This window comes from Takifugu flavidus, chromosome 18 (genome assembly GCF_003711565.1).
Source record: "Takifugu flavidus isolate HTHZ2018 chromosome 18, ASM371156v2, whole genome shotgun sequence".
NCBI classification, from domain to species: Eukaryota; Metazoa; Chordata; class Actinopteri; order Tetraodontiformes; family Tetraodontidae; genus Takifugu; species Takifugu flavidus.
The window spans coordinates 2,936,187-2,956,908 of NC_079537.1; the positions used below are offsets into that span (position 1 = coordinate 2,936,187).

General features: G+C 45.8%; 1 protein-coding gene across 8 annotated transcripts in view; it reads left to right on the forward strand.

Moving 5' to 3' along the window:
• caskin1 (CASK interacting protein 1) overlaps nucleotides 1–20,634 on the forward strand; it is a 209,578-nt gene extending 188,944 nt beyond the window's left edge. For 2 of the 8 annotated variants that reach the window (XM_057015782.1, XM_057015775.1), the window contains exons 9-24: nucleotides 64–158; nucleotides 704–821; nucleotides 3,267–3,512; nucleotides 5,488–5,592; nucleotides 6,285–6,403; nucleotides 7,821–7,902; nucleotides 8,946–9,055; nucleotides 10,402–10,512; nucleotides 12,170–12,271; nucleotides 12,628–12,766; nucleotides 13,235–13,378; nucleotides 13,510–14,672; nucleotides 14,783–15,106; nucleotides 15,292–15,892; nucleotides 16,014–16,533; nucleotides 18,053–20,634. In XM_057015782.1, the coding sequence (XP_056871762.1) occupies nucleotides 64–158; nucleotides 704–821; nucleotides 3,267–3,512; nucleotides 5,488–5,592; nucleotides 6,285–6,403; nucleotides 7,821–7,902; nucleotides 8,946–9,055; nucleotides 10,402–10,512; nucleotides 12,170–12,271; nucleotides 12,628–12,766; nucleotides 13,235–13,378; nucleotides 13,510–14,672; nucleotides 14,783–15,106; nucleotides 15,292–15,892; nucleotides 16,014–16,533; nucleotides 18,053–18,149 (4,076 nt within the window). In that variant the 3' untranslated portion in view covers nucleotides 18,150–20,634. The remainder of the gene's footprint in view (nucleotides 1–63; nucleotides 159–703; nucleotides 822–3,266; nucleotides 3,513–5,487; nucleotides 5,593–6,284; nucleotides 6,404–7,820; nucleotides 7,903–8,945; nucleotides 9,056–10,401; nucleotides 10,513–12,169; nucleotides 12,272–12,627; nucleotides 12,767–13,234; nucleotides 13,379–13,509; nucleotides 14,673–14,782; nucleotides 15,107–15,291; nucleotides 15,893–16,013; nucleotides 16,534–18,052) is intronic. The other 6 variants (XM_057015777.1, XM_057015776.1, XM_057015779.1 and 3 more) reach the window with 6 other exon arrangements.
• Nucleotides 20,635–20,722: the final 88 nt, after the last annotated feature.

The window sequence follows — 20,722 nt, forward strand, 5'->3', positions numbered from 1 at the left end:
TAAACCGCGGCGAGACTTTCATTCATGCCGCAGTCTGATTTACCGCCTGTTCTTGTCCGCCAGATGCTTCAGCAGCTCTGCAGGTTCGAGCCCTTAAAGATTATTGCAACAACTACGACCTGACCAGCCTCAACATCAAAGCGGGAGACGTGATTACGGTAAAACACAGCTGGAACCACGCCACCATAGAGATACACACTCATACACACTCTTCATAAATAGCTTGAACATCGGTAGAGTCACAGCTGGACACAACTGGATTACATCTTTACTTCGATACTCTTTCAAAGGGGGCCTGAAATGAAATAATAGATTCTCTCAGAGCTTTGCTGATGGAGCCGTGGTCCAGTGGGTTTTCCTCTCAAATAATGTGAATTGGCCACAGCACCTTAGCCGACTGTTGAAATTATTCTTATACATTCAAAGTATTCACACAAACATGTTACCCTGCTGTGTTGCAATCCGCCCACCACTCATGAATAGAAATGAGGGTGTCAAGAGCTTCTGGGCTCAGCCATTAAGTCCAGAAAGTGAATATACACAAGCCTGCACTGTTCCAAACGCTGGCTCGCATCTTCAGGTTTGCGTTGGAGTCCATGAAGCTCCGAACAATGATTATTGCAACATAAACAACACTTTTTTTAAATTTGAAATACATTTTCCTGTGAAAATAAATTCAACTTAACGGTATTCAAACGTCCAGGTTTTAGAGCAGCATCCCGACGGACGCTGGAAGGGCTGTATCCATGACAACCGGACAGGAAACGACCGCGTGGGCTACTTCCCTTCCACCATGGTGGAGGTCATCAGCAAGCGAACAGGTATGTGTGTGTGTGTGTGTGTGTGTGTGTGCTAAGTTCTCTTTGAGCTGCAGCAATCAGTTGTTTCAACGATTAGTGCATTTAAAAATCAAATCAAATCGACAGCTTATTGTGTCGCCGTCTGGATAAAGACAAAACAACGTCTCAGACAGTTTGATGTAGCTTTACTTTGCCAAATGATGTTTGACATTTTAATAAAGCAGAGTGTAATTTAAAGACCCAATAAAAATCCCTCACATCCGGATTGGATAACCGAGCTCGAGCAAATCTCACAGCTCGAGCTGTATTTTACTGACTTAACTAGACGTGAAAGGAGCTTTAAATGTGACTTTAATGTGATATTTAATTCACTGTTCCTTAAGTTTAAATGAGAAGATAGAGAATTATCACCAAAGCAAAGTTAAAGGCTGGTGATGGGGTGATATTTGACAGGGACAGGGGTAGGCTGATAAACTCTAGCTCGTTATCTCCATCCCTTCGCAGGTAAGTTGAGCGGCGACTGTACCGACTTTGCCACCACTCTGTCCATTCCACACCGCACTTCTGAACCTCTCTGCTGAGATCTCCACCGCACCTTCTCATCCATCCCATCCTCCCAGACGGTCATTGACACGATCACAAAGAGGCTCAGATGTTTTATCCGTGTCTTTTGGTGTCTGTCCGATTTAGTAGCTCTGTCTGTCCACCCGTCTGCCTGTATTGATTACCGTCTGGCTCTGGATATCTGTCCCTGTCTTTATGATCTGAACTGCTCTCCACATTATCTCGGCCTCTTCTCTCCGATATAACCCATATTTTGCTGTTGTTATTTCCTCCCCGATTGCTTGTTTATATTCTGTATAACCCGTACGGGAGGCAGGCAAAGTGCTGATGGGGCTTCTGCTGTTACCCAAAGGTTAGCGCCGAGCAGCTGTGGGTACAGTCCAAAACAGCTGGACCTCCAGCGGCAGCAGCTGTTAGCTCTTCTTTGCTTACCTTTCCTGCCCCGTCAGGATGTTATACATGTACCGTGCCTCACATCCACAACACCCCAGTCCTCCCCTTTCCTCCAACAGAGTGTACGTGCGTTTGTGTTGAGCAGTAATAACAACTGCTGTGGGTTTTATTCACTCAGAATAATCACACCCAATCATTATTTATTTATTTTTACTGAATGGATAAACAGACTTGTAGGCAAAGGGTGATTTTTCAGCGTAATTACATATAATGATACTTTATTAATCCACCCTCTAGTTCTTTATACCTCACCAGGCGCATGGCGTCTATAATGGCTTAATATTGTTCACCTACTGACTTTTAAACACATCTACGTCAGTGAAATGCCGTACTGGAGTAGTTTGGGATTTGATTCAGTTGTGGCAAAGTCCATTTCGGTCATCTGCTAGCACATTAGCGTCTGCTTGAAAAGTGATAAGTTCTCTATTCCTGCAATCTGTATGGTCATCCAACAGCATTGCAGCCAGTTTAATTTGACCAAAGTTAGAAAAAAGCAGCAGTGTTATTGCTTTGGTCTTTTTTACAGCGCATATAAGCTCGCTGCGAATCACTGCAACATTTCGTCTTTTAGTTTTTAAGCACGAGTTCTTAACATTGGGCCCATTTACATGACCATAAAAATCCATAAACTGGGAGTAATCAGATTATTGTAATGGAGGATCTGACACATTTACATGCACTTATAGACAATAATCTGAGACAATAATCAGGTTTACATGTTCCAACACGCCAACAGCTACGGGGTTAGCTTTAGCTGTCCAAATGTGGCAACTGAGGGGCTCCGCATTGATGCTGCCCTTCATCTGTACTCCATGTTTGTTGTCTTTCATCCTCCCTTCACATTGTGACCACTTTACTTGTGTTTTCTAGATCTAAAAAATCCCATTAGCAGCTATATGTTTAAGCAGACATCGGGGGAATCTTGGTAGTTTGATCCGATTTCTTAATCAGATAACTGTGTCTCTGATAAAGCATAATACTGTTTAAACTTTACATGATCACTTCCATAACTTGATAACTTCAGAAAATGGATAATGATCAGATTTTTATGGTCATTTAAACGGGTCGGCTGGCTGTCAAGTCGTCCATTCAAATCCTAAATAAATATATTGTTAGTTGTTGTGATTTGTAGTGTAACGCGTGGATTTTATGTCTAAATAATAAGAATTCTTATGACGTTTGAGTTCATTCTCTCTAATACTTCCCTGTCCACTGCGCTCCTCTGCATTCCTCCATATGTTTGCCCTCTTCTTCTCTTTGTTCTTATAGATTTTAATTTCCTGTCTAATTTTGTAACACCAGTCTTTTTCAGTTTTTAATTTTTCTTTCTTTTTTCTTGCGTGTAATTCTCTGTTTTGTTGTTTGTTTGTTTGTTTGTTTCCGTGACGATGGTTCACTGTTGGCTGGTTGTGTGCGCGTGTGCTTGTCGTCACGATGGGTGTTATTTAGGTTTGGCCAGCACAGTCATTTGCACTCAACAGTTTCAAAAGATACCGCTGGTTCCTCCGGCAACGGTTGCCCCTGCCAACGCGGTAGTCAACGGCAACGACACCACGTTCCATCAGATCCATATCCTGCCTCCACCGCCTCCTCCTCCACCACATTCCCATCAGCCACTTCTTCCACTTTTCACTTCCTTTGGCTATAACAAGTCGCCCGTGACAACCCCACAGGGAGACACACCCACTGGCCCAGGTACACGCCCCTTTATTATTGTTATTATTATTATAATTATTATTAATAAAACTTCAAGTGATGCTTTCTTTTTGCGTGTTTCCAAGCAGTAATCTAAATGTCTAAAAGTATATACTGAATGTTTAAGAAGGCATCCATTGAAGTTTTGTGGTATGCATCATTTTTATGTGTGTTTTGTTCGTGCTCGTTTTATTTTTCCTGTTTTTGTTGCTGTCACCTCCATCATCACTAAGCAACAGCTTTACAGCCCTAATAGCTAATATTCCAATGAAAAAGAAACATTTTCATCAAAACCTCCATAATAGAACTTCATAATAGACTTTTGGAGGTTGTTACTATATCTATTGATTCATCTATTAGCAACCACACTTTAAGCACCATGTTCACACTCTTCAACACTTTTGTAGCATAACCGTAGCCTGCCTCTTCATTTGTATTATTTTATTTCCAGTTCTTGTCATTCTCTAATGAGCCCTGTTTTGATTTGATCAATAGTCAACCATAAAACCGTCCCCTTCACTATGGATGGTTTACTCCAGGATTTACTTATACGTCTGTTTCAGGCTACGTTAGGTGGGAAGAACCTCATCACTTCCCCACAAACGTCTGTTCAGTTGAGTTGCTGTGTTTCTCAGCTTAGTGTCTTGTTTCATACTTTGATTCCGTTTCCTCCTTTCTTGAATATTATTTATTTGAGTTTTCGGTCTATTGCTTTGATATAACTGTCCCGACGACGCGCGCGCCCCTGCCAGCTGTGTGAAAACACACCCACGCACCTCATACGCTCCTCATCACGCCGTGCGTGTGCCACTGTGCTCGTCTGTAACGTCACCTTTAACGCCACCTTTATCCACCCTGTTCTCACGGCTGTCTGTGTGTCAGCTTGTATGTTGTAGACAGGAACCTAATTAAAGAACTGTGGTTTCACCACCGTTATAAGAAGTATGATTTTTAATTTACAGATTAGATCGTTGCCTTTCTGAGTATAGCCATATACTGTGTCTACTGTAACACTTATTCATGTTGTACAAACCGTCTGTCGGCACGATTGTTGCCCGTGAGTTATTGAGAATGATGCAGATTACACGCAGACCTCTGCGAGTACCTAAAAATCAACATTTGTGTAAGAAGAGTGAATGTGTTGTGAGGAAATGTCACCGGATGGCAGGTAAGTTCCTCACTGCCGATACCTGCCGGATCATAAATCCCCTCACACGTAAACTGTGGAGGACGTTTCGCTGACTAAAGGGTTTGTGGTCACTCGAAAGGAAGCATATGTGTGATTTTCTGGAGCCGTCAAGCTCCAGAGTTACATCAATTAGAGATCCTTTTAGGGCTGTTATGGTGGTTTAAAACACTCTCCAAATGCACGACACCAGCTCCATTCTGACAGCGTACATATATAATCACACATGTACTGCATTATATATGTCTGTGTATATACATTTTTGGCATATATGTGTATATACACAAATATACATGTTATGGGTTTATATACATGTTCTCATATTTATCTATATATGCTGTATTTTTTCTGTGTGTGTGTGTGTTTTTGTGTATGTGAGTGTGTGCTGTCCTGTGTGCGAATGGTGCTGTGGAGCGAAAGGGTGCGAACCTGAAACGTATGCATTAATATGATACCTCACCAGAGCTCTTCTCTAAAGTTTGTGCTCTTTTGATTCAATGGATGAGTATTTGATTCTGGAGTCTTTCCATTAATCAATGAATAGTTTCATTCGTGTGAAATTTTCTTAAATAGTAACACACCGTCTGATTCTAAACACTATAGATTAGAGCATAGAAAGAGGCTGACAGTGTTGATTTCCACCCAAAATTCTCCTCGGCTTTCATGGGTAAAAACCGGACCAAATCAATTCAGTTAAATTGGACCAAATAATGTGCTAAATAATCAAGAGCAGGCTCGGAGGGCTAGTTAGCGTTAGTTAGCGTCTAACAGTGGTGTTCTGTGTTGAAGGTTGTCGTGGCACAGAGGCAAGTCCTCACTGCTCTCCTACCCCGTCCTGTGGGCCCCATGGAGGCTCCAATGAAGAGATCTGGGTACTGCGCAAGCCTGTGGCAGGTAATAAAGCCAGCTGCGCTGAGCCCTTAATCCCCGACGCTTTAAAGTTGGACAAGGGTTCAAACAGTATCTGACACCTTTTCAAACAAAGACAGTGGTGATGGGTTTTACCTTGATGCTGCCTTTGAAGTGTCCCTAACGGAGGATTTGTCCACTGGCATTTGGAGGATCTCAGATACTCTTTGGGCTTCTTGTGCTCTGGTTTCTCATGTCTTGCTTATCTCATCGTAAACTGAGTTGAGCCCAGTGACCGTGTGTAGGACTGCAGCATCTGCATCCTTCTGCAGCTGTTGTATGTACGTGGATGCTTTGGTGTGGGAGCGAGACCAAGACAGTTCAGGACAGATAGAGAGGAGGAGCGTTTAGTGTGTGTGTGTACGTGTGTGTGTCTGAAAGCAGAACGTTTGCTGTTAACTGCACTCTGTTGCTCAGTTGTCCACCATCCTGTCCGTCCCTCCGCCCAATCACATGCTGCCCAGTGCATTTGAGTGGAGAGTCAGACCTGCTAGTGCATTTCTTTGAAAATCGACTAAAAGATCTGTTGGTGTATGTCTTCACGTGTGGGTTTGACTGTCACTGTCCATCTTGCTGTTGCATGTTTGCATTCGTATGCATAAAACCTATACATGTTGCCTGGATGGGTCTATGTGTGTGTGTTTGTGCGCGCGCGTGTGTGTGTGTGTGTTTTGCAGGTGGAGACCGCAGCAGCCTCGGTAGCTCCAGCAGTGTGAACAGCGTGAGGTCTTCAGGCAGCGGCCAGAGTGCCGCCAGTGCCCCACACATACTGCACGCACAGGCTGAGGGAGTCAAGGTGGGACACACACACACACACACACACACACACACACACACACACACGCACAGTATATTCAGCAAAACCTCTAATGGCCAGTAGGAAGAAGCTCCGCCTGAGCCTCTCAGTTTTGGCCAACAAAATTTAAGCAGTAGGACCCCAGTCTCCCCCCAGACGGATCTCTAATGATCCTGGTGGCTCTTGCACCTCCTGGGGTGGAGATGTCAGGTGTGGGCCAGTGCAATGTTCTGCAGCCTTCAGCACTCTCTGGAGTCAGCTGACCTCATTCATTGGGTAAATAATGTTGCTGACCCTGGACCTGACTAACCACTGCGACCCCAGGTCACGGCCGCCCCCACAGGCTGGTTCAGTCGCCACTAAGCATGACGGCGGCATCATTTCAGCTGCCTCTCTTCCTACCCTGATGCACCCATCACCCTGGGACAAGGAATCTGGACCACCCCCCACTAATTTTCCAGTTTTTGATTATGCATTGGACCATTCTTAACTCAATTTGAGTAGTTTTTTTTTTCCCAATCTCCTTAGATGTTTTCTCAACTTCTCAACCAGACTAACACCACCACTGGATGTATTGTTTAACATGGTTGTTCAAGGAATGAGAAGCTACTTTCTGCATCAGTGGGGCTTAATTCAATTGTTGCCAACTGACAGATAATGGCCCATGCAGTAATTATCCAATAGGAGGCGCTCACCTGTTTGTTTGGGGGTGTTTGGGCCAGAGAGTGTAGATTCTCATTCATCTGGGTCATGTAAATCCATAAAGCACCTGGACTAGAGTCAACAGGACTGTTCAGGTCAGAACTGAAGAAGCTTTTGGTTGAGAGGCAAAATGTCTTCTGGTTGCTTTCAACCGTCTAGTTGAACTGGAGCCAAATTCCAAAACGTCAACGATCCAGCCAGGAGTCAAGCCTGGAATCTTCTGATCCGTAGTCAGACACGTTCTCCATTGATTGGGGTCAGCATAGATAACTTTAGCCTACAATAATGATGCAGTTTATCTCAAATAGAGCATCAGAATTTTCTATTTCTTCTATTGAACAAAACTCTTACTTTAAAAAGCTGCATTTTAATATAATATTAGCACACATCACAGAGGCGACCTGGCCTCTCTGGTAAGTCCAGAGCTGATGTCCACCAGTGTTATATTTAATATTTTTAATATTTAATAGTTTTAATATTTCCAACACTTTAGTTCTTCTCTGTTGTTGCATTAGCATCTAGCACATCACCTTCAATTCCACTAAAACATAAAAAGAAATCTTTAAAGTTGGAACTGCACTGTGTTTTGTTATGTTATTGAAGCTTTTTTAGTTAAACTTCTCACCCATTTGTATTTCCTGGTGTTCTCCCGGTAATCTGAGCTGAAGGCTGAATATAACAAGAAAATAAATAAAAATACCTTGTTGATTTGCAGCTTTTAGCCACCGTCTTGTCCCAGTCTGCCAAAGCCAAGGAGCATCTCCTGGAGCAGACCAAATCTATGGACCAGCCTGCAGGTAAGACAGCGACCCCAGCAGAGGGCCATCATTCTTCCATCCGGAAGCTTCATTTACCCGGACCAGACTCTTAAAAGTGTTGAGAAAAAGAGCAAATAGCATTATTGAGCCACAAAAACAAGAATTATAGTCAAATTTTCATTGTAATTTAAGACAATTCTTCAATGTCTAGCGGGGTAAAAATGCTATAGTAAAAAAAGCATCACTTAAAGTAAGTTTAGTTGACTCGTGGTTTGTCATAGTAACCAGGTCAACTTTACTCCCACATTTACTCCTGATGTGGAAACACAAACATTACCAAATAACATTCCAAGATCTCCGATTATTGGAGTATACATAGATGGTAAGAAGAAGCGTTCATGCCACAGCAGTCCTGCCTGTGTTTGGTTATGTAACTGGAACAACTGCTGGGCCTGGTGTCTGTCTGCAGCCAGGCTGCTCTTCATCACGTCGTGAGTGCAGGGACTGACAATTAGTTAAGGGGGAGGTGGAAATCTGGGAATATCTTCTTGTGACAGTGAATGGCTTTCCATTGTTTTCTTATTTAAGTATTAATAATAATAGTTCCAATATTATTGATAATGTTTGCAATATATTAGCAATACTTTTACGGTGTATTTCACGTATTTGTTCAGTCTCTCCAAAAGAGTGGTTAAGACAGAGATGATTCTGACCAATCAGATGTTTTGCTATGGTTGCATCCTTGGCCAAGGTTAGCTTAGGGTACCAGATCTATTTAGGGTCTCAGAGCTGGAGGCAGCATGATTCGTAAAGGTGTAGGAGCATGATCAGCTGGTCTGTAAATAGATAACTCTCACTTTAAAGTGCTGAGTGTTTGGCTGGTTCCACAGACAGATGGCCAAGGCAGGAGATGTAGGAGGAAATGTAGAGGGTTGTGATTGGTTAGGAGGCTTTGTCATTTCACAGAAAGTGAGAATCTGGCTGGTACCGAAGCAGATTGGCTGGATCGTTTGAACAAGCGCTTCTATGGATCCGCTGCAAGTTTACAGCCTCAAACTGACCAATGGTCTCGCTCCTCACAGGCTCCAATAGTTCCTCCCGGACATCCAGCCAGTCAGGATGTCCACTCCACGAGGCGCCTCCTTACGAAGCCACGGCAGCCAGGAAGGGGGAGGGCTCAGGCGAGGGGAAGGTAGGACAGTCCCACACTCCCACAGCGTCAGTCCTCTCTCCCTTTTCCCAAACATGCAGACAGTAGCATCCAACTGCAGCATGAGGATCGCGGTGTAGTTCAGCAGTCACCTTAAACACACGCCTCTCACACGCAAACATATATCGACACACACACGTCAAGATGTCCCAGCGGTTTCTGTCCCAGCTGGCCTCGTCTGTGCTGCGCATGCTGGGATGCAGCCACGACCCGGTAAGTGTGTGAGTGAAGGATCTGCCAACTGGATGGATGTGTGTGTGTGTGCGTGCGTGCGTGTGTGAGAGAGAATCATGCCCTTCTGGTTTCACTGCTACATGCTATCCATCATTCTGTCCTTACTTTTATTTGCAGCTTATCTTCTTGCATCCCAGCAGTTTTCTTTGCAAAGATAATTGTGTTAAAGCTGATGGTGTGTAGGTGAGCCTCAGGCTAGCTCAGCTCTAAATAAGACAGCAGTGTGTGTGTGTGTGTGTGTGTGTGTTTGTTGGCAGGTACCCAGCAGTTTGCATATTGTGGGCTGTCTTGATGCTGGAATCTGAAATTGCACCTTGTTGGCTGTTATTTACTGTGTGATTTGCCATAATGTATTTCAAGCTTGATGAACCGCGGAAAATATTGAAGTAGCAGGTGGTCGTGGTGCGTTTATGTGTGTTGTGCCGTGTGTGCGCACGCGGGTGTGCACTGTCATGTAAGCCATGTTCATAAGCCATCTGTCAGCTAGACTCAAGATTCCTCAACAGTTCTGGAGGGTGGAGGAGGAGGAGACGTGCAGAATAGACGGAGATGAAAGGCGCCGTGTGGAAGTCGTTTGTTTCTGCTGCCCCAGGTCGGCATTTAGAGAAAGAGAAAAGTTTAGCCCCAATTTACTGCATTTAAGGCTAAAATATGAAGCATATTAAGTGCTGTATTATAGTTGTATGAAGTGTCAACATTGCTGCGATGGCATAACAGGAGAAACTTCAAGAAAGCTTTTTTCTGCATAAACAGACAGTTAATTTAAGCATAATCTCATTTTTGGCAGGGATTATGGGTTAACGTGCACTAAGACTAGAATGTGAGCTATCAAACGGACAAGATGAAACCAGTATCCAGGTGCAGAATTCAAGTCACTGGTGAAAGCCAGCGGTGTGTGTTTGTGTGTTTTCTGAGGGTGAGTGTTCAGAAGGTCCACATTCAGTCATTTCAGGTGGGGGAAGAGTTGGCTGCGTTGCTGTGGCGTTAATAAAGCTGTGACGGCAGCTCAAGTCTGGACTGCTGAGACGCAAGCGGCTCTTGCAGAAGCGACACAAAGACAGTGACACCATTGCCACCTTTTTTTTCTCCTGTAGAGCTCAGAGGCCGTTGTCCAATGGCTGAGCGACTTTCAGCTGCAGGTCTACGCTCCTAACTTCCTGGGCGCTGGTTATGACCTGCCCACCATTAGCCGAATGACCCCAGAGGTAAGGCAAACTGAACCCTGACCCCAAAACCCCAAAGGTTACAGGCACCTCCAAGAAACCCTGTCGGAGCCCTCACGACTTTGATTTGTGCTGTCTGTGGTGTGCATGTCTACAGTAGATCACTTCCTTCCTAAACCCCCCCAAATGAGCACCCTTTCCATGTACCTTCGCTTCCTGCTGACCTCCTGTTCAGTTGACACTGAGTTCAGTTTGGAACACAAAATTGCAACACATTACAAAAAAGATTGTTGCAATTTTGCTAAGAGTGTGTTTTAATATTCAATGAAGCTCATTTGAAAATATTGAAAAATATTCAAAACTAGCAGGACGGACTGAAAACAGGACAAAATGATGACACTACTACAACTAATAGTTCTTCACATAAATATGCAAAAAATCAACGAATTTCACAATGAAAGGATCCTTTTTAAACCATTAATTTGTGTCAGAGGTGGACTTATTGAGGCCCTGATGGTCTGTGAGGGTGCTTTGACACAAGCTGGGCTGTAGATGTCTCTGCAGAGGAATCCCGACTATCTTTTGCTGTAGGTTGAGGTGGTACTAAAAGACAGAAGTCCTTCATTTGAAAACAAACTCCTTCCAGCACAAACGGCTTCATCGTCCTAAAAATGTTACCTTTGACAGCCCTACTTGTACTGTACTATAACATTATTAGGTTTTAGCCGCTGTGGACAGTCTCAAAAGCCCTAAACAAAAGATGAGACAGTATCTTTTGCTAAATCGAGAAAAAACAACATGCTTCTAAGCGCTGTGGAATGAGGAGGCTGTCACGTGAGCTGGACCCTCCTCTCAAACTGGGCAGCAGCTCAAGGACTGCTGTCATGTCCTGTGTTTGTAAGTGACGTGATTGTTGATTGGCTCCCTGCGCAGTTAAAGAGACGAAGCATTGCTCTTTTACGTAACCGCCTCAAACGGTGAACTGGCACCACACCAGTGCGCGGAAATGCAGATCAAACCAGTCGGAATTCAGTGGGATTAGAGACGGGATGTAAACGGGGGAAATTTCGCCTATAAAAAGACCCAACGGGAGAGGAAACCGAGCTGACGGAGCTTCCACCTGACTGCTGCTGCTCCTCTGCCACGCTCACCTACACAGAGCATCTCTACACACATGAATAGCTCCTGCGTGTGCTGGTGCTGTGCACGCAGGCCGCGTTGGGTTTTGCTGGATGCCATGACTTCAGGCCCCCTCTGTTGTGTGTTTGTGTCATATCTCCTTGTAACGGGTTGTGCAGCCAAGTTCCGATCGATCACAAGTGTGTGATGTTTGTGTGTAACTGCGTCTACTGAACTACTGAAGCACACAAATGCAAGCGTGCACAGAAACCAGCAGGATCGCTTCTACAACTGAATATTCTCAGTTTTATCCACACGTACGGCGGCCTCGAACAGAGCCGGTGTTTGTCAACGCTTGCTTTCCACCTCAGACATTCGCTTTGGCTTTCTTTTCTGGGACATTTACATTTCTGCTCTGTCTAAGTTTTCTTTTCTGTGTGTGATTGAGAGAGAGAGAGAGAGAGAGAGAGAGAGAGAGAGAGAGAGAGAGCGAGAGAAGATGCTGGCCTTATCCTGGCATATCCTGTTGAAACTCAGCACTACAGCCTTTTACTTTTGTGTGTTTCTTATTTGTGTGAAGGATCTGACAGCAATCGGAATAACTAAACCAGGTCACAGGAAGAAGCTGACATCTGAGATCAATAAAGTTAGCGTCACTGAGTGGCTGCCCGAGCAGAAGCCTGTGAGTAAAGCACAGTAAACGCCGCTAAAAAGATTTCGATTTTGAAATCGGGATGTCGGTCAGTTTTTTTATGTTGTTTTTTTATGAAGATAAGATCAATTTTCTAGCAGTTGTTTGACTCCGTGTTTCTCGCTTGGCTAACTTCAGGCTCGCTGCCTCATTTGGCATTAAATTCTGTTTAAATCCAGAACAGCATTTGTTTTCCATCCTTTTATACTGTCAGACACTTTTCCACATCACAACAGCGGCGACACCAGTAAAAAGCCCACTCATAGGGGAACAGGAGAACACAATAGGTAGATGTGAAGCCGTGTTTGGCCCTCTGGTAAGCTGTAATGTTTCTGGTCTTCCTATAGGCCAATCTAGGAGAGTGGTTATCTGCAATTGGTCTAAGCCAATACCACCAGGTGTTGGTGCAGAACGGTTACGAAAATATCGAGTTCATCACCGATATTACATGGGAGGACCTTCAGGAGATAGGCATCACCAAACTTGGTAAGAAATCTAGATTTCCAGCATTCTGTTTGCTTCAATGCCTTCACTCTGTATCGAATTTGTAGCTTGTAGTTAAAAATTATGTGATATTGTACAGTTATATATAAATAGAGTGTAATGATTTGTAGCGGGCCACGTTTTGCCTGATTTTCATTAGCATTAACATTACTGTCCTAGCTACTGTACGGTTTTAGTTAGAGCAACTGCAGTGCTAGCTCAGCGTAAGGATGATTACCATCGTTGGCTCAGGTTGGTGTAGTATAAAGTTTGACAGAGGCGAGATAGCTAGAAGAAACTCAGTTAGCACTCATTGTTTTCTCAGTGAGCTAACCTCAAAATGGCTGAATTTTTGGTCTTTGAACAATAGCAAAATTCTCATATAATGACGATCACAAAAATGATGCTATATTGTTGTTTTTTTTAGCAGAGTATTTGATATTTCTTTTCCCCTATTTCTTTACTGTGAAGGCCACCAAAAGAAGCTCATGCTGGCAGTGAAGCGATTGGCTGAAATGCAGCGCAGTTCAGAGGGGCGCACCTCCCTCAAGAAGAAGCCCCCACCAATTACACAGCAGCAGGAAGTCATGTCAATGGATAGCCCACCTCCAGATGGTAAGATAACAGATTACGCTGTTCAACAATGTTCAAACTGAATTCATTGCTGGGCACTTAGGTAATCGATCCCACCACTTTTGAAGACGCGCACAGGTTGTGGATTAAAGTGGTTCCTTCTCTTCCCACAGAGGTCATGTCTCCAAAGATGAGCACCTTCCAGGACAGCGAGTTGAGCTCTGAGCTGCAGAATGCCATGAGCCAACCAGGCCATGAGGTCAGCAAAGCACAGCGAGCTCGCAGCCTCAGCAAAGACCACGATGAGGTGATGACAGGAGGCGGCGGACCGCCGAAGAAGGAAGCACGGACTATGAGGCAGCAAAGCAGTCAGGGGAGCTCATCCTCCAACAGGGGTAGCGTCTCCTCTCAAGGCAAACGACACTCCCACTCCCATTCCCAGCCTGCACCACCTTACACGCCCCCTCACACTCCCACCAAGACCAGAACATCATCTTCTTCCTCAACCTCCTCCGCCCAGAGCATAGCTTCCCCGCAGAGCAAGCACAAGCCATCCCAGTTCAGCCAGGGGGAAAGACCTCAGTCGCCACGGTCCCACTCCAATCAGTCCCCGACGCATCGCGGCGCTCTGTGCGCCCAGCCTCAGCCCCAGCAGTTCTACCCACAGCATCAGCCCCATCCGCAGTCACAAGCCATGGAGGTCAAGGACAACCAGCAGTCCCAGGTTCCGCTCCTTTGCCTTCCACCAGAGGGGGAGATGTCCGAAGGAGAGGGAGCAGAGAATTCAGGGCTCCAGAAGAAACGCGCCCACAGCCTCAACCGGTACGCCGTCTCCGACAGCGAGTGTGACGAGCCGGTCAGTGGAAGGAACGGAGGAGAAGCACCAGTGGCGGGAGGTCAGAGCTCCGCCGTCCCCAAAGCAGAAGGGGGCAAATACGCTACGGTAACCCACCGGGTCAGCCGCAGTCACTCCGTCCGCAACCAAGACAAAAATATAAGCCGTAACCAAACTCAGTCTTTTGCCCTACGTCAGAAGAAAAAAGGGCCGCCCCCCCCACCGCCAAAGCGCTCTAGTTCCGCCATCTCGTCTTCCAACTCCAACCTGGCCGACACCAACACGCAACCTCAAACACACGCCACCACGGGAGGGATGCTGGATGTGCCTTACCACCAACAGCGACGCGCCAGTGACCTCGGGGTCTCGGTGGAGACGGCTCCAGTGGAGACCAACAGCGTGGGCAGCGTGAGGAGCATCGCCGCAATGTTGGAGATGTCTTCGATAGGGGGCGGAGCCAAAGGCATGGCACTGCAAAAGAATTTCCTGCAGGTTGGAAAGGTTTGTTAGTCTGTCTGTAATGGGTCGGGAGGGCTGGTGGAAGTTTGGAACCACCTCCTGGAGGGGCGGCTCGTCCAGATCTTTGACCGTGTGTTTTTGTCTGTTACCAGGTGGGGAAATCTCGGGACGCCATTGGCTTGGACGGTGAAGTAGTGAACCGACGAAGGACCATTAGTGGTCCCGTCACTGAGCTGGTGGAGGCTGCCAGGCGGGAGCAGCCCACTCTATCTGCTCTGCCCCCACCCTCTGTCCAAACTGAAAGCCCCCCTGTAAAAAGCCCTCCTGTAAAAAGCCCTCCTGTAACCTCCTCCCCACCTCACCCTCCGTCCTCCCCCCACCCCAGCTCCGGGGGCAGTGGCAGTTCATCGGAGAACCTGCCATTTGCTGAGGAAGGAAGCCTGACCATTCGCCGCCAGGGTCGAGAAGAAGGACAGGTAGCTATCTCTATATATTTATGTTTATGTTTGTCTATATACCTATTGTGCTCTAATGTATCTGAAACCCATAGTCAGCTTCTCTGTTTCGTTTGCTTTATTCACGTTTGCATATATTTGTGTATGTTTTTTGACTGTTTGTGCAAAAATAACCCCTTATCATGAATGTATGAATTTTCCGTTAGTGTGTATTTTGTGCATGTCTGCAGGGCGATGGCGAGGGCCCGCAGGGAGACGGGGGCTACCCGCAGGAGGACATCTCCAGGCCCGAAACCAATCCCACCCTGAAACGACGGCCTCGGAGCAGCAAGTCCCAACACAACGGCTCGGATTTCACCCTGCAAGAGTCATCTACTGTCAAACGACGGCCCAAAAGCCGCGACAAGGAGCCCGACGGCTTTGCTGACCTGGCTACGGCTAACGGACAGCCAGCGGGGACCCCCCAGCCGAACACCACGCAGCCGGTGGCCTTCCAGAATGGCACGGCCACCATGAAACGTCGCCCGGCGCCTGACGCCGGCGTAACGGAGCGGCCCGAGCCACAACCACAACCTCAGCCTCAGTATCAAAGTCCGCCCCAAGTGACCGCTGCTCCTCGGAGGAACAGCGTGGAGCAGTCGGCTCCAGTCAACAATGACGGAGGTCCAGTCCGGAAACCAAAGCCTCCAGTGTCCCCCAAACCTATCGTGGCACAGATAAAGAGGCAGGGAGGTCCGCAGACTCCCCCACATCCTGCCGTGAACAGGAGCGTCCCCCTGCCGGGCCCTGGCACTCCCGGAAGCCCAGGTACTGACACTGAATGCTCCTGGAGGGGTTAAGATGCAGATCACTCCTTTTGCACATAATCGGATCCAAGTTTGTTCTAATTAAAGTTTCTTGTTTGTTCTCTGTTCCTCCATCTCTGCAGTGGAAGGAAAGAAGATACCCCCACCTGTCTCACCCAAGCCAGCCCCCCCACCCACAGCTCCCAAACCAGCCAAGCTTGTCCACTCCATGACCATCGCCTCCTGCCAGAGCACAAGCGCGGCCCCAGCTCCAGTCAAGCAGCATTCTCTCATGGCCCGCCAAACCAGCTCACCTCCCGCTTTTCCCCCGTCCAACATCCCAAGTCCACCCAACGCCAAGCCACTTAGTCCGTCTTCTCAGAGCCCCCACACCCCGCAGACACCAACTACGCCGCAGACGCCCCAGACACCGCAGACTCCTGCCACTCCCAGCCCTACTCCTCCACCTGTAAAACCCCCTCGCTCCTCCATTGGGGGGGTGTCCGTAGATATCGGGACATCGGGAGGCGGGGTCACGACGCCAGTGGCAACGGCCACCGACTTTAATGTGGATTTCCTGGTGCAGCAAAAGCTGGAGGAGACGAGCGCGTCACTGGCTGCTGCTCTGCAGGCTGTGGAGGACAAGATACTGCATCAAGAGGAGTAAGTGACACAAATATTCTAGAAACCACGATGCACTTCTCACCGTCAGAGCTTCTGCTTTGGTGCTAAGCATGCTAACGTGCAGGCGGGGACGTTTCACCATTCAGGTGTCGGCTCAGTATGTCGGTTCATGGAGTCTGTTAGCGTATGACAACAGAAAAGGCCGATTGAGAGTCATGCCTTGGGTGTTTAGATGAGTGGGTGGGTCCATTGCATACATGGCTGTCAAATACAGGAAGTAGTTTGGAGTGTGTGTTCAGTGCTAAAACTTAACGGAAGCTTGTAGTGCTAATGTAGACATTCGACTTCAAACAAAAGTAAACACTGAATCTAAACATCCACTAATCTAATTTAATCCTGATAACTATGTAAGATAGGCTACTACCCAGAAACAGTGGCAGACCTCAGTTACATGCCGAATCTTCTAGTGGCCACTCTTATGATACTTGGTAATGTTTCATTACTCTCCACAGTAAGGAGTTTCTTAGAGATATTTTTATTTATTATTGATAGTGATGATGATAATAACAATGATGGTATTAAACTTGTGTGTAGTGTGTAGCAGGTTTCTTTTCAGCACTGTGGCCAAATTAACCAAGAGTCACAGTGTTTTAGATCCACGTATCCCTTCTTCCCTGAGTGGTGAAGACTTCATGAGCTTCTTCACTGATAAAGTTCTATCAGAGAGAAAGCTAACCAGGCCATCCCAACAACTGGACCATCACCAGATGTGCCGACTGTGGGAACATACAGGTTCTCCAACGAGCCCTTAAACTCCTTCAGCCCTATATATTTTTCTGAGGCGTCATCGCTAATTCAGAAATCCAAGACCACCACGTGTCCTTTAGATCCCATCCCAACACACCTGTTGAAGGATGTTTTACCATTGATAGGCAGCTCTATCCTGGACCAGATCAATGGTTCTTTAGTGTCAGGTTATGTACCCCGGTCCTACAGTGATTAAACTGCTAGATCCCTGTCCAGGTACGGGAGGCTGACTCCATCTCTGCTTTTAAGATTAGACTTAAAACCTTCCTCTTCAAAAAAGCTTATTGTCACTAATTCTGTAGTTCCAGTTATTATCCTAGAAATAATTATCATACTTAGAGGGTCGCCTAAGTATTAGGTTAACATCTTAGTTATGTTGCTATGGGAGGAGGGGGAGAAACTAGAGAATCTACACTAGAAAATGTGTTCATGACATCTATGATGTTCTATTGTTCCCTTGCGAACAAGCATCCATTCTGGTTGATGCTACTGCAGTCGTGGGCTGCAGAACCCATAAGTAACGAGGAAGTAAAAAACTATTTCGAGTATATGCTGGGTGAGCAACTTTGTTTAAAATGAGTGGGCGGCCATCTTGGTATCTTGGGGCCTGCCGGGGAGCAGCTGCTGCAAGTTTTATTGGACTACGCAGTAATACACAGAGTCGCCACTAGGTGGATCCGTTAGCAAATAATCCAAGTGTTTCCATTGTTCAGTGAAAATGGTTAATTTTCTGTCTTTTTGTGTGCTTTAGCTCTGTGGCCGAACAGAAGACCACAGTTAGCATCCTCGATGACATTGGCAGCATGTTTGACGACTTGGCCGACCAGCTAGACGCCATGTTGGAGTAACCATGGAAAGCCGTCACCGGGGCGATGCTGCAGTGGAAGCAAAAGGCACAATGGACAGCTCTCTCCTCTGAAGCGCCCATTGTGTTTCCATCCTTCCTTTTCTCTGTCGCGCTCTCCCTCCTCTCATCTGTCCTGTCCTCCATCTGTCCATCAGTCCATCCTGGCGCTGAAATACCTCTTGTCTCCTCGTTTCTCTCATCCCGGCCACCAGTGCTGATGGCGCGGCAAGACAGACCCACGCGGCGGCAGACAGAGCCGAAGAAATGAGACGCTTAATGAGAGTTTTTATGTGACAAACCAATCTACTGAGAAAAAGACAGTGATGTGAAGATGTACAACAAAATAGAGGCGACTGCAGTCACGTGGACGTTTTTCAGATTTTCCAATGGAAGCTAATATACATAAACTAATGCTGATTGAACAACCAACTGTGTAACAAATCATATGCTATGTGAACATTCTACGCATGGAGAGTTTATATCTATTGAAAAAGTCCTCCATTAGCACAGTAATACATATATAACATCCAGATAACTATGGCTCTCTAGCTCTCTGGTTTGATGTCTTGGTTCAGTGTGGAATGGTGACCTCTGGTGTTGTGACAATGTAAATGATTTGGTGGACAGATTTTTATCCGTGACCAAAATGAGACAATTTAGCTCCTCAATTGAGTGTGTGTGTGTGTGTGTGAGAGAGAGAGAGAGAGAGAAACCGCAGTGTGTTGGATATATTATTTGTGAGCTGTTGATTTCAGGACCAAGTTCAGTTTGATGCAACACTACATTCCCATGATAAGGTACAGCCCACACACACACACACACATACTCACACACTCACACTTAGGAGAAGCACAAACGCCCATGCAGCCAGATTGCACACAAACAGGAGGCTACATAGGATGGATAAGATGGCAGGGCTAAGGCTGTATGGCTTTGGAATGTTTTGGAGAAGGGCTTCAGGATGACTTTTGGAATACCATGGATTAGCCAGGTTTGCTCTGTTGTCAGGATAGCTGTTCGAGGGAATAAAAGCAAAAAAGAAACAAACAAACAACAAATGTCCAAATAATCACTTAAACAGATGAGATGCTTTTGACTGAAAATCCAGTTGTGATACATGAATTACAGACCTTTTTTTAATGTGATTTGCTGAATTTGTACTCATTAATTGATATTTTTATAAGCCCCTCTAAATACAATTTGAATGATTTCAGCAAGATGTTTGAATTTGGTCACAAGCTCAACCGTAATCAGAGAATATTTACGTGAATCTGTTTTTAAAAGGATCCAGGTTTTCCATTGCAGCATGGGTCGTTTGTGGAATTGAATGGAGCGTGTGGAAACACGAGGCTTCACAAGCCCTCGTGTTTCACACTGGCAAGTGTAAATGGAAGAAATGCTAACGTTAATACAGTCGCAACAGTTTAAAGCCAATTTCATTTTTAAAACAGATTTTCTTTCCAGGAAATGAAATTTGGAGTCAAAAACTTCCTGACGCCCGCCCTCTTCCTATCTCCATCTATCTAGTCTGATTTCCTCAACACCCACCCCCATGTTGCCATGACAATCTACATCTCCACCTCGGCGATGCGTTGCCATGACAATGAGGTCATGGATGTAAAAGTGTGAAACAATTGCAGGATGCAGATGCAGACCTGCCCGGCTGGTTTGATGCGGTGCAACCAAACAGTAAAAAAAAAAAAGAATTCAGCACTTCCCATAATGCAACTCAGCGTTTCCCATCATAAGACGCTTACTGCCTGGTGCATGTCTGCTCCACCGTCCATCAGCTGTAACAGGTGTACCGTCGTCCAAACTCAGGCTGAGACGAACGCAGATGGCGTCGCCATGGCATCATGTGGATGAATCCAGTGAAAATGACGGAGCGTCCCTTTAAGTTCCCTCAGCGAGGTGCAGGACTGATCCTCCCCGGCACCTCGTTCCCTTCAGAAGGTCCCATCGCAGCCTCACATCTATATACAAATGTGCAAATTCTGAGAGTAGTTGTGGTATTTAAATTATGATCATATAGAGATTATATATATGGATACTTGCAAAAACAAAAAAAAGGAAATGTATTTATGATGTGTGTCATCCTGAAGACTATTTTTCAAAGTAAACAGATCTAATCTAAGTGTTGAATCACTTTGCTTCTCCGTGCTTGAAGTGGTCTGAGCTGAAGAATCCATGTCGGGTCATTTCCAGGAAGCATTTCTGTACGTGTGCGTCCAGGTGTGGCCATGTGTAAAGTAAAGCTGTCCATGTTGTTCTGTTTGATTATTATTATTATTATTATTATTATGGTTTTTTTTCTTATTTGAAAAAGCAATGTTCATCTGTTTTCTTTGAAACATGTGCCTTGCTTTGTGATTTTGGTCTGACTACAGTACAATAGATGGGTATGTATAATATCTGGGGATCTGTCTCTTGTTCTGTTTGCTTTATTATTTTATCATTAAAACGGTTTGCTACTTCCCCATCAGCAATGACGCGCGACGAATGGACAATTCTTTTAGCATTTTGTAGCTTGTCATGATGTGCAGCACCAGGCAAAATCATGGGCTGTAATGTGAT